At 46.2% G+C, this 15,923-nt stretch overlaps 1 protein-coding gene across 1 annotated transcript in view; it reads right to left on the bottom strand.

The window, feature by feature from the left end:
• Window positions 1-15,923, bottom strand: part of plxnd1 (plexin D1) — a 228,366-nt gene that overhangs the window by 126,242 nt on the left and 86,201 nt on the right. Inside the window, exon 13 of the mRNA XM_080732967.1 lies at window positions 1,724-1,869. Within this exon, the coding sequence (XP_080589093.1) occupies window positions 1,724-1,869 (146 nt within the window). The remainder of the gene's footprint in view (window positions 1-1,723; window positions 1,870-15,923) is intronic.

Genomic DNA, 15,923 nt, shown 5'->3' with positions numbered 1-15,923 from the left:
TTAAAAATGATTTAAACTAGTGAAAACAGCAGATCTACAAGCACACAACGCCTCGCGATGCGAGGCGTTGTGTGCTTGTAGATCTGCTGTTTTCACTACTTTTGTGTGACGTTAAAAATGATCTAAACTAGTGAAAACAGCCGATCTACAAGCACACAACGCCTCGCGATGCGAGGCGTTGTGTGCTTGTAGATCTGCTGTTTTCACTACTTTTGTGCGACGGCCTTGTATGATGAAGCAGGGCTTTACTTCGCGAAAGAGCATACACATTTGAAACTTGGAGATACGAGGTTTCCACCCGAAAATTACGATATGTAATTGCGCGTGTGTGTGTGTGTGTGCGTGTGTGTGTGTGTCGGTGCGCGCACACGCGCGTGCATGCATCCGTGTGCACATTTCGACACGCCTGAGATCGCTGGCTTTTTAATGTTCCAACACTTTACAAGATTTGCCAATAAGTGACAGAAAAATGCGCATTTGCATGTTTAATATGCGAGAGAATCCCAAATCCGGCATTTTCCATGAGCAGCAGCCCTTGGTGAAACCTAAGAACCCAAATAATGGGTCAGTCATACGAGACTAGAGAGGACTTATAGACCTTTCTAATCCAGTGGTTCTCAAAGTGGATTCCAGGGATCTCTGTGGGTCTAAATTGACCCTTACAAGTCTGTAACTCTGACAGTGTACAATTGGAACTAAATGAAGCCGTTTGGTTCCTCATTTGGTTCCATTTGTACAGTGTCAGAGTTAAGGGGAGACCATTTTTAACCTTCTTGTTGCCAAGCATTAAAATCTTCAATGTCTTCCATTGCCACAATCTTACCTTTTAATGTTTTTAATGTGCACAATGTGAATGGGTCATGCACGGATAATGCATGGAGGATGCACCACACATGTGCACGCCATTGACAGCTTTCAAACAAAAAAATTCAGGCATTCAAAATATATAGGCTATAGTGTTTTCTTCAAATGTAAACAAACATGGCTGCCATGTTTGAAAGATAGAGCTGTTCTGGGAGTCAAACATGCATTTCACCATCGCGATCATGCCGAAACCGGAAGTAGGAAGTAGGGAGAGTAGGGAGAGCAACTCGGTAGAGCAAAAACGGCCAACATCCCATAGTGCATTGCGCAGAAGTTGCACGGAGCTTCCGGTGCCGCAGCCGAGTGTGATCTACAAGCTCACAACGGTTTCATCTGCGACGCGACGTGAGCTTGTATGTCTGCTGTTAACCGGAAGTGTAGTGCAAAAAATTCGCCAGTAAATTCCCGCGGAAAGAGGTGGATAGGCTATAGTGTTTTCTTTTCAAACATGGCTGCCATGTTTGAAAGATAGAGCTGTTCTGGGAGTCAAACATGCATTTCACGATCGCGATCATGCCGAAACCGGAAGTAGGAAGTAGGGAGAGTAGGGAGAGCAACTCGGGAGAGCAAAAATGGCCAACTCGGGAACCTCGTGTTTGGCACAGCCTATACCAAACTCTGGAAACTTGTGTTTGGCACAGCCTATACCAAACTCTGGAAACTTGTGTTTGGCACAGCCTATACCAAACTCTGGAAACTTGTGTTTGGCACAGCCTATACCAAACTCGGGAAACTTGTGTTTGGCACAGCCTATACCAAACTCGGGAAACTCGTGTTTGGCACAGCCTATACCAAACTCGTTAAACTCGTGTTTGGCACCAAGTGTGTTAAGTTTGAGAAACACAGTTCTAATACTCACTCTTCGGAGACGGTGTAGCGCTCGGGCAGGAGAGAACACGGCACGGCTCCGATGGAGATCGTCACGGCTTCGACCCTCCGGCCCAGGTTCTTCCCCTGCACCGTCAGCAGGGTGCCCCCCTCCACCGGCCCACTCTGAGGGGTGATCTGAGGAGGAGGAGGAGATGGAGACAAGAGGGAGAATGGAGAGCCAGTGAAGACATGCATACACCCTTCAGAAGTAGCAAACAATTAGCGCTAATGACAGGCAGAGATGGAGGCTCGGACGAGTGTCCAGTCTGAGTGCCTCTTCAGAGAGGAGACATCTAATTGACAATGGTGCAATTTAGGCATATACTGTGTATCGTCGCTGTCGGGTGGAAAACCTTGTATCTCCAAAACCGTTCGTTTTGCATTTATTATTTTAAAAATGATTTAAACTAGTGAAAACAGCCGATCTACAAGCACACAACGCCTCGCACCGCGAGGCGTTGTGTGCTTGTAGAACGGCTGTTTTCACTACTTTTGTGCGAAAGCCTTGTATGATGAAGCAGGGCTTTACTTTGCGAAAAAACATACAAATTTGAAACTTGGACATACAAGGTTTCTGCCCGACAGTGACGACATATACCCACACGGTTAGAACCAGACCCTCCAGCCATCCTAGACGGCCGGTTTTATACGTCCGCGTACGGCGGTTGTAAATAAATTAGGCATGAGACTCTTCAGTCTCTCGGCGTCTACGGCGACGCGTTAATGAAGAGCAGGGCTTGAGAGGCCCTTTCCGCGGCCCCTCGCGAGACGCGGGGAGAGAGAGAGCGAGCGGCAGAGAGAGGGGAGAGCAGGAGAGGTGAACGAGTGGGGAGGCAATTTACAAAATTGAGTGTGGAGAGGAGAGCGAGTGAGGACGGGGTAGCGGGGGCAGGGGGGGGGCCTTCGGCGGGGGAGCCAAGCGCACGCCACCGCTGTTCCATTTTCGTGTGTCTGCGCGCACGTGGCCGTGTCAAATTCCTCTGTCTCGTTTTCTCCTGTTGTTTTTTCTGATGCGCGCACGGCTCCACGGGTGTCGCGCCAAATTCTGTGTCCAAGGATTCACTGCGGGCCCCCCTTGAATGTTCCTAGAGGAGGGGGTTTAACCAATCTAGACTGCATTATTACATCTTGTTTTGTGTATTAACTATTGAAAAATAGCAGATAATACAAGCTCACAGCGCGGCACTCGAGCTTTTAGATCTGCTATCTTTTTGAAGAATCGTGAAAGACTTGTGCAAGAAAAACCTATGTTTCTATGTGGTGCTCAAACCTTTTCATGTGAAAGACCCCCAAAATGATATGTATTTGGCCACCGACCCCCATCTAAAAATATTTAGTTCCAGGGACCCCCCCCCCCCCAGAAGCAATATTTGAGTTACAAATGTTCGCTTAAAAAACACATATATTCAAAGATTTGCATACATTCTCACGCCTTTTCAAAAATAGCAGATCTGCAACCGAGTGCCGCACTGTGAGCTTGTATATCTGCTATTTTTCAATAGCTAAAGTATAAAATAATGAAGGCCCCTCCACCTTGGGCCCTAGTAACTCAGTCCCACTCCCCCCCCCCCCCCCCCCCCCCCCCTTGTGACGCCCCTGTGCACTGCTCTCATGCACCATTTCAGCGCTTGAATCCCCCCCTCCCGCACGGTGCTCTCAGGAAGCTGTGGGGGTGGAGGGGCCGTCACCCCTCCGATGACGACGGAAACACAGCTTTACAGATAAGCATCTCTGGCTCCTTCGGCAGCAGCAATCTAACGTCATTTGCTTCCCGCTGTATATAGCTGTGCTGCAGCTATAGCCTAGCTTAACCCTAACTGTGGCAACCCTATTTTAGGAATGTCATTATACATAGGGTGACATTTTTGACAAAATGTTTTAAAAATGCAGAAAGTTACATTAATTTTGTCAACGATTTTCCTACATGTTCTAAAACAAGCGCAAATAGCTACGAATAAAATATCTACAAGCTCACGACACATTGTGAGCTTGTAGATCAGGGGTCTTCAACAGGGGGTCCGGGACCCCCAGGGGGTCCTCAGAGTTACCACAGGGGGCCACCAAATCCTTGTGTGATAGGATAATTATTTTTAATTAAAAACTTTGAACCCTCGCATCCCTATTCTGTGGAGAACTTTAGCCAAAAATAGCAGATCTACAAGCTCTCAACGCCTCGCGCTGCGAGGCGTTGAGAGCTTCATAACGCATTTATACAATGTGTAGTGGGGGTCCCTGCTTCTACTCTCTCTCAGTTAAGGAGGTCCTTGGCCTGAAAACGTTGAAGACCCCTGTTGTAGATCAACCATTTTCAGCACTTGACTCAACCCAACTCAAGCGTTTCAGTGGCTAGCTGCAGACCATGGGGCCCCTCCCAGGCACCACCACGCACGCATGCCTTTCTTTGGGTGACCGTTTCCCCTGGTTAGGGATGAGGACACCGCGTTGATCCCTCTGTGTTGTTATTATCCCGGGCTCCAACACGGCCTGTACTGACTCAATCACACACTGGGGGCCGTACGAACCAAAAACAGCAACGCTGTTTGGTCTGGGTGATAGGGCAGGGGGGGAGGGTGGGGAAGGAGGGGACGCATTCAAATAGTTCCATTTATTATTGCCTGGCGTGAGTGACAGCGGAGATAAATAAACGCCGTAGCTCCGAAGTCCAAAGCGAGAAGTGTTCAAACAAGGAGGGGGAATGAATGTATGACTTTTAATATCATGTGAAAACAAACGGCTTGGGACCGGCCAGGCCGGCTTCCAGTTGTATCTGTTGGATCTAGACCAGAGGAAATGATGCAAGTGTTTTTCCTGGTCGCAGCAGCAGAAAAGCAGCTAAAGCTCATGCTATATATATATCTAGACACACAACATGTGATCACAACACTTTCGCACGTTCTTATGCCATAGAGTAACTATTATCCCTCTCTCTCTCTCTCTCTCTCTCTCTCTCTCTCTTTCACACACACACACACACACACACACACACACACACACACACACACACACACACACACACACACACACACACACACACACACACACACAGTATCAACACATTCTCACCCCTAAGGCGTCGGATACCTGACTCCCTGTCAAGTCCCCCACTGCTTCAAGTAGGGGACGCTTCAGGTATGCCCAGTGGTCAAAAAGAAAAAAGAAAAAAAAAAGTCCTTCCCAGGGGTGCTGTTGCCTGGATTATTCATGAAGCTTTCCCGGAAGAGAAAGATCCCATGATTGGCCGCTAGTTGCGCTGTTTTCCCCCCGCGACGTACCAAAAAGATTTTTTTTCTCCCCTTTGATTTTCTAACCTTAATAAACATCGTCATAAATACTTTATGGTTCCTGTCGCTAGTGAAAAACTGCCTTTCAATTACCATGATATGCGTTTTGTGCAAATATGGTCCCATTTATGTTAACTAGTTTCGTGCCAAGGCCACTAGATGGTGCCATAGTGCCAGACATTCCGTCACAGACTACTGCTGTTACATGCGGGGACCCAGGCAGAAGTGGATTGGGATTTCACTGTGAACAGTGTTATGAACATGAACCGGATGAAGAGAGCTAACAGTTAGCTATCGTCTTTTTTTTTAGAAGCCCGATTTGAGGCTACTTAGCCGCAAAAAAACTTTTTCGCTGCCATAGGAACACAGTTCAGAGAAAAAGATCTCTAAAGATGTGAGAATGTATTGGATTAGGCGGCGCGATGCGGCGGCGTTACCCGATTACGGGCCGGTGGAAAGAGCTCGCGGTAGGCGGCCTGGATGAAAATTTTGACGGAGGCTTCGCTGAGGCCTCCGATTAATTAATTCATTTTATTAAAAAAGCCGGACTAGTTCGGGATCGGCACCCCGGAATACGTCGCGCCGCCGACAGCATAGATGGAGTAAAAATTGTGGGGCTCTAAACTTTGCATCTGGCCATTTTCAATGGAATAAATCGTCGGGCCACGTTGAATGGCTCGTTGGAAAGCGTAGGACGAGCCAGGACCACCCACGTCTCTACAAGCAGCTCAGGGTAAGTAAAATAGCAAAAAAAATATTGTATTGTATTGAAAAAAAGCCGAACTTGTTCGGGATCGGCACAAGAAGGGTTAAAATTGATGCGGGGGGTGTGGCCAACTAAACTGATACCAGCCGGCTGTGTTCTTTGTGTGCTGTATTTCAGAAGGCTCCGACCACATTCTCCCATGTATCCCTGCGGTTGCACGTGACCGTTGGCAGCCAATAGCATTCCTTATGATTCCTGGGGTACCATTCAAACAATGATGGCAACACCCATAAAAGGGACAAAAAGCGTCATTTTCGCCGCATAGAAACCAATGGCTTCGCACCGTCCATATTTTTTTTACAGTCTATGGTCCTTCCCCTAGTGGGATTGGAAACCACTACGTAGGGTTTACCAGCCACGCGACACTCCTGCTCACGGCACACTATCCACGACGGAGGCACGCCGTCTCAGCCGCCGGTGAGCCCCGTGAGTCACCGCGAGTCACTGTGACGACCGGCGACTCGGTGGCGTTACCGAGTTACGTGCCGTTATTGACAGAATGGTACATTTTGACCAGGGGACTGCTTCTGCGTCCGAATGCGGCTCAAAGGGACCGTACTGCGGTAGTATCCTCGTTGCGTTATAGTATCCACGTTGTCAAAGATAAAAACACAAAAAAAGAGGGTTTGGTAAGCCGCTCGCTAACTCAGTCAGTAGGGTAGCATGGCATGGCAAAAAAAAAAAAAAAAAGCATGGCTACGATCATGAAGGCTCGGGTTCGTTTCCCACTGACAGTAGATACATATTCGAGTCAACATGTGTCGGAGCTTGCACACTAACACTCTCCCTCCACTTCTACAGCAGCCCATTCTCACCCCCTCTGCTTCACCCTCCCGACGCGTTCCCAACTCGCTTTCTGAGCTAAGGAGACAGCTGGGATTTTTTTTTGTGCTTGTGGATAATAACGCAACGTAGTCCCTTCTTTGAGCCGCATTCGGACGCGGAAGCAGTCCCCTGGTAAAAATGTACTATTATGTCCATAACGGCATAATTCGGTAACGCCGCTGAGTCAGCTCATGCGCCGTTCGCACCGATCGCCGCGGCGACTCGGTCACTACCGCTCCCTCTGCGGCGGCTCCCGGGGCTCATCGGCGCCTGAGACGGCACGGCTCCGTCGTTTATAGTAGCGTGAACGGTAGCGTCGGGTGGCTGGTAAACCCTTCATAGCGGTATCGAATCTCGCTTTGGGAACAACTTTTTTTTCTTTCTTCTTAGACCACTGGCCATAACCAATGCGTCCAACACTTGACACAGTAGGCATACCCAAAGCGTCCCCTCGTCCGACGCAGTACGGTACTTGACAGGGCGTCAGTTGTCTGACGCTTTGAAGGTGAGAATATGTTGTCTACAGATAGAGGCCGAAAGCATCCCAGCGCGTTTCAGGGAGACCGCCGAAAGCGAGTCCGAAGCGCATCAGGGGTGAGAAGCAAGGGGGGGGTGAGGACGGGCTGAGTATACACACACATGTTGTACGTGCACGTATGGATATAAGTAGACAACACCCGCTAACTCCCATCTCAGCAGCGAGTTATTATCACCAGCCGTCCAATAGCACCTTGAGTGTCTGCGGTGTCATTGAGCGTCTTCGGCGTTGATATTAACGTTAGCGGGCGTGCAGCTCATTTACACCTCTTCTGAGAGGAGCTCGATTTTTCAGAGGCATCAGAGAATGTGTGAATTTGTCTCTGCGAAACAGCTTTTAAAAACATTAAGGTAGCAATTAATTCCTTTTGTGAACATGCCACAATGTCGAAGGTTTCAAAAGATAAAGAATCTGGGTGCTGCACTGTATGCTTACACATTATGTATCTACTGTAAAGCCCCTTTTCGACTGCAGCTTTAGCACCACACTACACGACACCGCACCACTCCACACTACACCACATAAAAATATCTCCATTTTCCATTACACAAAAGTACCCCTATCGGTAAGAAACAAATGGACCCTTTTAACTGTGATTATAATACATTATATATTTGTATTACAAATATCCTAATTATAATACACTATAATGGATTATAACTGTGGTTATAACACACTATACAGTTTTAATGTATTACTATAATAACTATAATACACTATAATAGATTATAATAGTGGTTATATAACACACTATAATCTATTATCATGTATTACAACTATATCCTGGTGGTCTAAATGAAAAGTCAGTGAGTGATCAGTCATTATGAAGTGTTTGGCTACTCTAGATTGGATACTTTTTAGCATCACGTTTAGTACTACTTTCACACCACTCTAACCAGGTCCTTGTAGTGGAAAACCTGGCACAAGTGGGCATGTGGAGTGGTGTGGCATTGGGCCATGTGAGTGGAAAAGGGGCTTAAGCGCAGTGTAAGAATATGTTTTTTATTATCCTGATCGGGTTGGAGTTGGGAGTTTGGGAGGCGGAGAACCCTCGTCCGTCAGGATTAAGTCTTCCGGGGTCCAGGCACATGAATTAGGCGTTCTTAAACCCAATTCAAACAACAACCCTGAAGCCTTAAGGCCTTTTCACACAGGGAAGCGACACAAAGCCTACTCAAAAGGACCCTTGGGTCGCACTCATCGTGTGAATGGGCGCGTTTCTATGCGTTGTATGCCTCCCAAAAAAAGCTTGTACGCGTGACGGGCACGAATGTGACAGTTGGAAGGTTGCTACGCATGTCGGATCGCCCACGCCTCCCTACCTGCCTTGAAAATGAATCACTAGATGCGTCATGTCCCGTCTGAAAGACCTCCATCGCTTTTCGCATCCCTCAGCCACCCACTTCACTCCCTCTCTCTCTCCCTCAGCCTCTCTCTCTCTCTCTCTCTCTCTCTCTCTCTTTCCAGGTTGGGGGGAGGGGGGGATTCCACCATCCCATGTAGGGATGGGACGATATGAAAATTATTGTGACCAAACAAATCGCGATTTACGATATCATCGCGATAATCAAAATATCCCCAACATCCATTATCCTGGGGAGGAACTTTTTCCAAAAAATCTCAAAAGCTCACAACGTGTCGCAACGTGACACATTGTGAGCTTGTAGATCTTGTAGAAAGAGAGTGTGGTAGAGTGTGAAAAAAAGACTGTATCAAGTACGTATATTATAAGTACTTTTTACCAATAGAGGGCTTAAATGGTACCGGATATGCAGCTCGGCAAATAAAAGGTGAATTGATCCCAGTGCATGACGGAGGACGATTTCACGATAAATGTAATCTCCATGATACGATTATCCTGAGTGTTTTTTTATCACGATAAACGATAATATCGCTTATCGTCCCATCCCTAATCTCACGCGATGTCCTCAAAGCCAAAGGTTCCAGCCACCCCCTGCCCAGAACTGTCACCAACTGTCACCAGCATCCCCACCAGCATCAACAAACATTTTCATTCTTCCAATAAACCAGTAAGACTCCCTAATCGGGAGATAAGCGACCGTCAGGTCGCAGCGTGATTTTAGGGCAAAATGTGTAGGAGCAGTGTCCAAAAATGTGTTGTAAAAATTCGGCCTGAAGGTGGCGCTAAATGGGACAGATCCATGTTGATGACATGAGTGTAAAGCAAGTGTGTACCGATTTGCGTGATTTTAGGTAAAAATGTGTAGGAGCCGTGTCCAAAAATGTGTTTTGCAAGAATCGGCCTCGTGGTGGCGCTAGAAGAGGGTCATGTGAGAATTGATGGGTGGAGGTTGGGTTCGGCAGTCAAGGAGTGTGTGGTGCAAAGATTGGCATGGATCGGGCAACGGTTGCGGGAGATATGAGCAGAGCAAAAGTGTGACGTGTGACGTGTGACAGACGGACGGCTGGTCGAGGTTTTGATAGTAACTGCGACCTGACGGTCGCAACTAAAGTCCTGGTAGATCCTGACGGTGTGGTTTTCATGCCTAGTGGACTGAGTTTACAGTGAGAACTTTGATCTTCCTTTTCCTGCTCCAGTTCCTGTGCAACTCAGCGACGGAGGAAGACACCAGGACAAAAACAGGAAAGACGTCCTCCGCTATACTACATCGTCGATGTCGGGTTGGAAACCTTGTACGTCCCAAGACCGTTCGTTTTGTATTTATCGTTTTAAAAATGAACTAAACTAGTGAAAACAGCTACTTTGGTGCGACGGCCTTGTATGATGAAGCAGGGGTTTACTTGGTGAAAATAACATACAAACTTGAAACTTGGAGATATGAGGTTTCTGCCCCGACAGTGACGACACGTTCCTCCACCCTCTCTCTCTCTCTCTACTCAACTAGTTCAACCCTAAAAGCTGGCAGCATACTTCAAAAGACTCAAACTACTTTTTTTTTTTTTTTTTTGGCTAGCCTGAAACCAAACAGGCTTTCTGAGGACAAAACAAAGACCCCGCCTACTACTGCGCACGGGTCCTGAAACAGTGATTGACACCTGGATCTCCACTGTTTGTTTTCGTCAACCCCCGACGCGCGTCGATATCGTTTGTCACTGGGATTTCGTCATTTCTGGCCGGGGGCGTCACAAGTGGGGGGAAAGTAGGACTGAGTTACTAGGGCCCAAGGTGGAGGGGGGCCTTAATTATTTTATACTTTAGCTATTGAAAAATAGCAGATATAGATCTGCTATAGAGGGTATGCGCATGCATAAAGTGAATGGCAAATCGAGTGGCACATCGAGTGGCAAAGTGAGTGGCAAAGTGAGTTTAACGTCGTTTAATGTTGTTTAATGCAATCAGATAGGACTTTTCTGTTTGGTGTATGGGCTGTCAAGTCTTTTTTGCCACTCAGTAGGCGCTCCTGCATAACTTCCTGGTATGATGATGATGTCACGCGCATACCCTCTATTCTTGAAAAGTCGTGAAAATTTGCGCAAATCTTTGAATATATGTATTTTTTAAGCGAATATTTGTAACTTAAATTTTGCTTCTGGGGGAGTCCCCAGAACTAAATATTTTGAGATGGGGGTCATTTTGGGGGTCCTTCACATGAAAAGGTTTGAGCATCACTGACATAGAAACATTAGAAGGATTTGATTCGAGTCTTTATTCAAAGACTTGAACAAATGTTAAAAAAAAATCGAAAATAACAGATCTACAAGCTCGCACTGTGAGCTTGTATAGCTACTATTTTTCAATAGTTAAACATTAATTAACATTAATGCGTTCCCAGTCTAAATGGGTTAAACCCCCTCCCCCTATGAAGAACATTCCGCGGTGAATCCTTGCACCCAGGGCCCAGGATTTGGTGCGACACCCCTGTATTTGGCGACAGACAATGGACAAAGTCTGTGCTCCATTCATTAATTGCCGTTTGTTTGCGTTCATAGTCCCTCGGAGAGGGATTGTACGGGTTTGTACACTTCTAACATCCACAGCCAACATCTCTTCTAAACTATCCATGGCCTACATTGCAGAGACATAGATACCGGAAATAAAAACGACATAAATCACAAGCCTTTGAATTTCTTGACAAATCGCACACGACGTCTCGAATTAATCTCACCCGTCAGAACTACTGTAACGAACCGTGGCGGTGCATTTGTTTGTTTTCCTCGCAGTGATGTCATTTTAGCTCTTCCTGCTGTAACTCTGTGTCTCGCTGACGACCTCCCTCTGTTGTCAGTTCCCTTTTCAGGCGTACTTAAAATCTAAATCATTTTTGAAACAATGGACTTCAAAGTTCAAAGAGCCACGGGGGAACAAACGGTTCACGACCAATACACAATTTCACAAGTACGCAGTGTGTGACAAATACCGCATAACGTCGTCGTTGTCGGGTGGAAACCTTGCATGTCCAAAACCGTTCGTTTTGCATTTATCATTTTAGACACGATTTAAACTAGCGAAAACAGCCGATCTACAAGCACACAACGCTTCGCGCCGCGACACGTTGTGAGCTTGTAGATCGGCTATTTTCAGCACGCAACACCAGAGAGCAAACAAACATAAAATTACTCTCTTCTCCAATAGTTCCTCCCCAACATTTTAGTCTAGTTTTTATTTTGTTGACGAAATTGACAATATATATATATATATATTTAGTCTTAGTTTTAGTCATCACAGCTTAGTTTTTATTTCGTTTTTATTTAGCTTTCGTCAGTGAAAAAAACGCAGTCGTCAAATTTTTTTTGCCATAGTTTTAGTCGACAAAATCAACACTGCAAAAGTATGTACACATCTGAAACTCGGAGATACGAGGTTTCCACCCGACAACGACGATACGGGAATGAGGTGGTGGAAAAAACCTCTGCCACAGTGCTTCTTGCTACAAAAAACCCCACCGCATTATTTACATTTCAGTGCTTGACCCCTAGTGATAAATATTGCATGTGACAAAGCTAGGGCAGTGAAAAAAAACACATCTCATCCCTTTAACCTTCGTGCTTAGTCACTATGACTGTATGTGACCAGAAGGAGCGGCGGGTTGGTGCGTGTGAAAGTGTGGGAGAGGAGAAGGAGGAGGAGAAGGAGGTCTTTTCCGCTGCGAGGCTGAGAGCTCCGACTTTGAGTGGACTGTAACTCTAACCCCTGTGGATTCTCTGGGAAAAATATGGCTGCCAAGGCATTGCATCACATACCCCCGACTAACCACAGCCCCAGTTTCCTTTCTGCTTGCTACCCCCACTCTCCTGAAGCACCTATTGAAAGTGTGTGTGTATGACATGTGTGTGTGCATTTGTATTACTATATTTGTGAGGGCCAAATGTCCCCAAATAGACATTGCGAGGACAATCTTCCCGGTCCTCACAAGAGAAATTAAAGGACAACTTTTACAACAAGGGTTCATATTTTAGATATGTCTTTTTAGACATGCGGTGCATTCCCAAGATGCACCGCAATCTTTCATGGGCAGACTTATGGGGGCTGGTGTAGATAGTAACAAAGAAATTGCCGGCATATTGTGTCTAAAAAAGACATAATTAGCCACGCATGCCCCCACCCACTGAAATCAGAATACTAAAATCGCTAAAACAATAGAAAGCGGTATATGAAAACATTCTAACACTCATCTTTTCTTTTCTCTAATTGCAATCTAAAATATGAACCCTTGTTCAAAAAAACAAAGTTGTCCTTTAATATTTCAAGGTTAAAAGGATTTTGGAGTTAAAATTAGGACGTGATATTCGGGTTGGGGCTTAATTAATCATTTGGAAAGGTTGGGTTCAGGGGTTATGGGTTGGAGAGTTAAGCCTCGGGTAAAAAAAAATGGCAACAACAAAAAAATAAATCTATAAAATTCATGTCCTAAATTCCTTACAAGTATAGTAATACCAACAGGGAGAGAGAAAGAGGGTGTGTGTGCGTGTGTGCGTGCGTGTATGTGTGTTGTGTACGTGCGCGTGTGTGTGTGTGTGTGCCGTCCACGCATAAGGTATTTCGGTGCGGCTGACTTCAGTCCCGCAAGAAGAAGTAAGACACACAAGTCATCCTCCCGGCATCCTGTTAGTCACAGTACGCTGGCGGCTACAGAGGATGAAGAATAATAGAGTGAGACTGCTAGACAGTCTATTTGTGTGACAGATTGTGGTCCTTATTGAGTCGCAGCGTGTGTGTGCGTGTGTGTGTGTGCGTATGTGTGTGTGTGTGTGTGTGTGTGTGTGTGCGTGCGTGCGTGCATGCGTGAGCCCACTTTGTTCCTCCAGCTCGCTCTCCTGGGCCAAGCATGCTTTATCTAACAGGAAGTTTAGGCCCGACTGAGCCTCACTTGAGCCGTACTTCCCATGACCGTCTAATATGGCGGCGCCGCGGATAAAACCTTCACCAGCGGCGGATTTTGATCTGAACCTGAACCCCCCCTCCCACACATACACGCGCACGCACACACACACACAGACAGGGACGTGCAGAGAATGTTAGAGAGGCAGGGGCTGAAATCTCTAAAAGGGCGTTTTGGTGGAAATATCGAAAATAGCAGACCTCCAAGCTCACAACGAGCACGGAGGTCGGCTATAGAGTAGTGTAGTGTGACGTAATTTACACATCCTATCTGGTTCGTGGTTTTCTTCGCCCATTCTGAAATTCCTATAGACCTTTTTCAGATCGCGTCATATAAGAACTGTGTTCCAATTATAAACAAATGATCTCAGCGGTTTGACTCATATGGATATGAAGAATCAACTGATGGTGAGAAAACGCTAATGTTACTGTCGCCAAATTAGTTACATTTTCGCTAGAAACAGGCTTTATCAAATATGAGTGACTGACTATCATAAACCATACAGAGCCACCTCGCCGATAATATCGCAAAGACCGTTTGTTTATTTTTGGACCGCAATGCTTATATGAGACGATTTAAGATGACCCAATGTTATCTCCATAGAGAATTACTTCCGTGGAACCGGGGGATGAGCGAGTCACGTAATGACTTCACTGTTCTATTTTCGGCGCGTTATAACACACTGAACTAAGCATAATGAAGTCAATACTGCAGATGTGGTGTATAACCGCATGGATTCATTCACAGAGAGGGCAAACCTTATTCTTTCAACATAAGATGCTGCATTCAAGTTCAGGAGAGTTTGGACAAGGCAATTCTCTTGAATGCCGCCTTCAGGTATGGCATGGAAAGAGGGGGCATTAGCATTTCTTTCAGCATAGTAAAAACTGCATTCATGGTCTGGAGAGAGGGCACTTTTTACAGACGGCTAAAAGGGCAGGGGCTCAAGCCCCCCTTTGATGTACAGTATATGTGTGCACATGCCTGCGCACAGAGTTACACTGTTACAGTTTGGACCCAGCGTGCTGACCACAAGTTGTAAAGCAACGCTGATGATGGCCGCGATGAGTTCAGTGAACGGTTTCAAAGCCCCAACAGTCCTGACAGTTACCGTTATTGCACTGCTGCAGCACTACTGACCGCGCAAGGGGCGACCGCAGAATCGAGCCCCGTCTTCAAATAAACACTCGTAATCCTCTCGAAACCGAATGTGGTTTCGCCATTATTGTGGTCGGCAGTTACAAAACCCCTAATGGCGCTACGCTCTCTAGCTCCGGTTCCTGTGGCAGAGCAGCACAAAGGGCCCTACACATCATTCCTCCATATCGTCGTTGACGGGTGGAAACCTTGTATGTCCAAGATCGTTCGTTTCGTATTTATCATTTTGAAAATGAACTAAACTAGTGAAAACAGCAGATCTACAAGCACACAACGCCTCGCACCGCGAGGCGTTGTGTGCTTGCAGATCGGCTGTTTTCACTACTTTTGTGCGACGGCCTTGTATGATGAAGCAGGGCTTTACTTGGTGAAAAAACGTACAAACTTGAAACTTGGAGATACGAGGTTTCCACCCGATATGCAGCGTCCACATGGTTTACACGCTACACGCCAACGCTAGCTCGCGGAGGAACGCGGCAGAAACACATGGCGGAACACATGGTACTCGTTCCCATGCCCTCCTGAGTCACCGCTAGCTCAGAGCTGTTGTCTCTGCGGTGCTAAGTGGTTTGAGTGGGCCGGACGACCGCCATACAGTGCAAAGCGGGCTGTGTTGTTACAGGCTGAAGCCGCTTTATCGAAAGCCTGTTCAAACAATCTCTCCGCTCCCAAAGTAAACCCCAGCCGTCAGCTGACGAACAGTGTTGTTTTTGACGGCAAATTTTGATTTAGTTTTAGTCATGGTCTTTTGAATAAAATGTCATTTAACTGTAGTCATAATTTAGTCACCTGAAAAGTTTTAGTTTTAGTCTCATTTTAGTCGACTAAATATCATAAGATTTTGGGCGACTAAATCTACAGTTGATTTAGTCAACTAAAATGTATTTTGGCAGGCCTTGATGGCATCTTAATGACTGATTTTACATTTGGTTGTGTGCTGAAAATAGATCTACAAGCTCACAACGCGTCGCGCTGCGATGCGTTGTGAGCTTGTAGATCTGCTATTTTCAGCACGCAACACCTGAGAGCAACCAAACATAAAATTACTCTCTTCTCCACTAGTCCCTCCCTAACATTTTAGTCTAGTTTTTATTTTGTTGACGAAATAGTCAATATATTTAGTTTTAGTCATTACCGCTTTATTTCGTTTTTATTTAGTTTTCGTCAGTGAAAAAAAACGCAGTCGACAAACATTTTTCGTCATAGTTTTAGTCAACGAAATCAACACGGACGGCGCAAAAGGGGCCGCGGGTGCAACCTCCGCCTCGCGACTCACGCGCGATTCACCACTTCACTGATGTGTCTGACCACATGATTCA

Source organism: Nannobrachium achirus (assembly GCF_963921795.1).
Source record: "Nannobrachium achirus genome assembly, chromosome: 9".
NCBI classification, from domain to species: domain Eukaryota; kingdom Metazoa; phylum Chordata; class Actinopteri; order Myctophiformes; family Myctophidae; genus Nannobrachium; species Nannobrachium achirus.
This window is presented reverse-complemented; position numbering and strand designations above follow the sequence as displayed.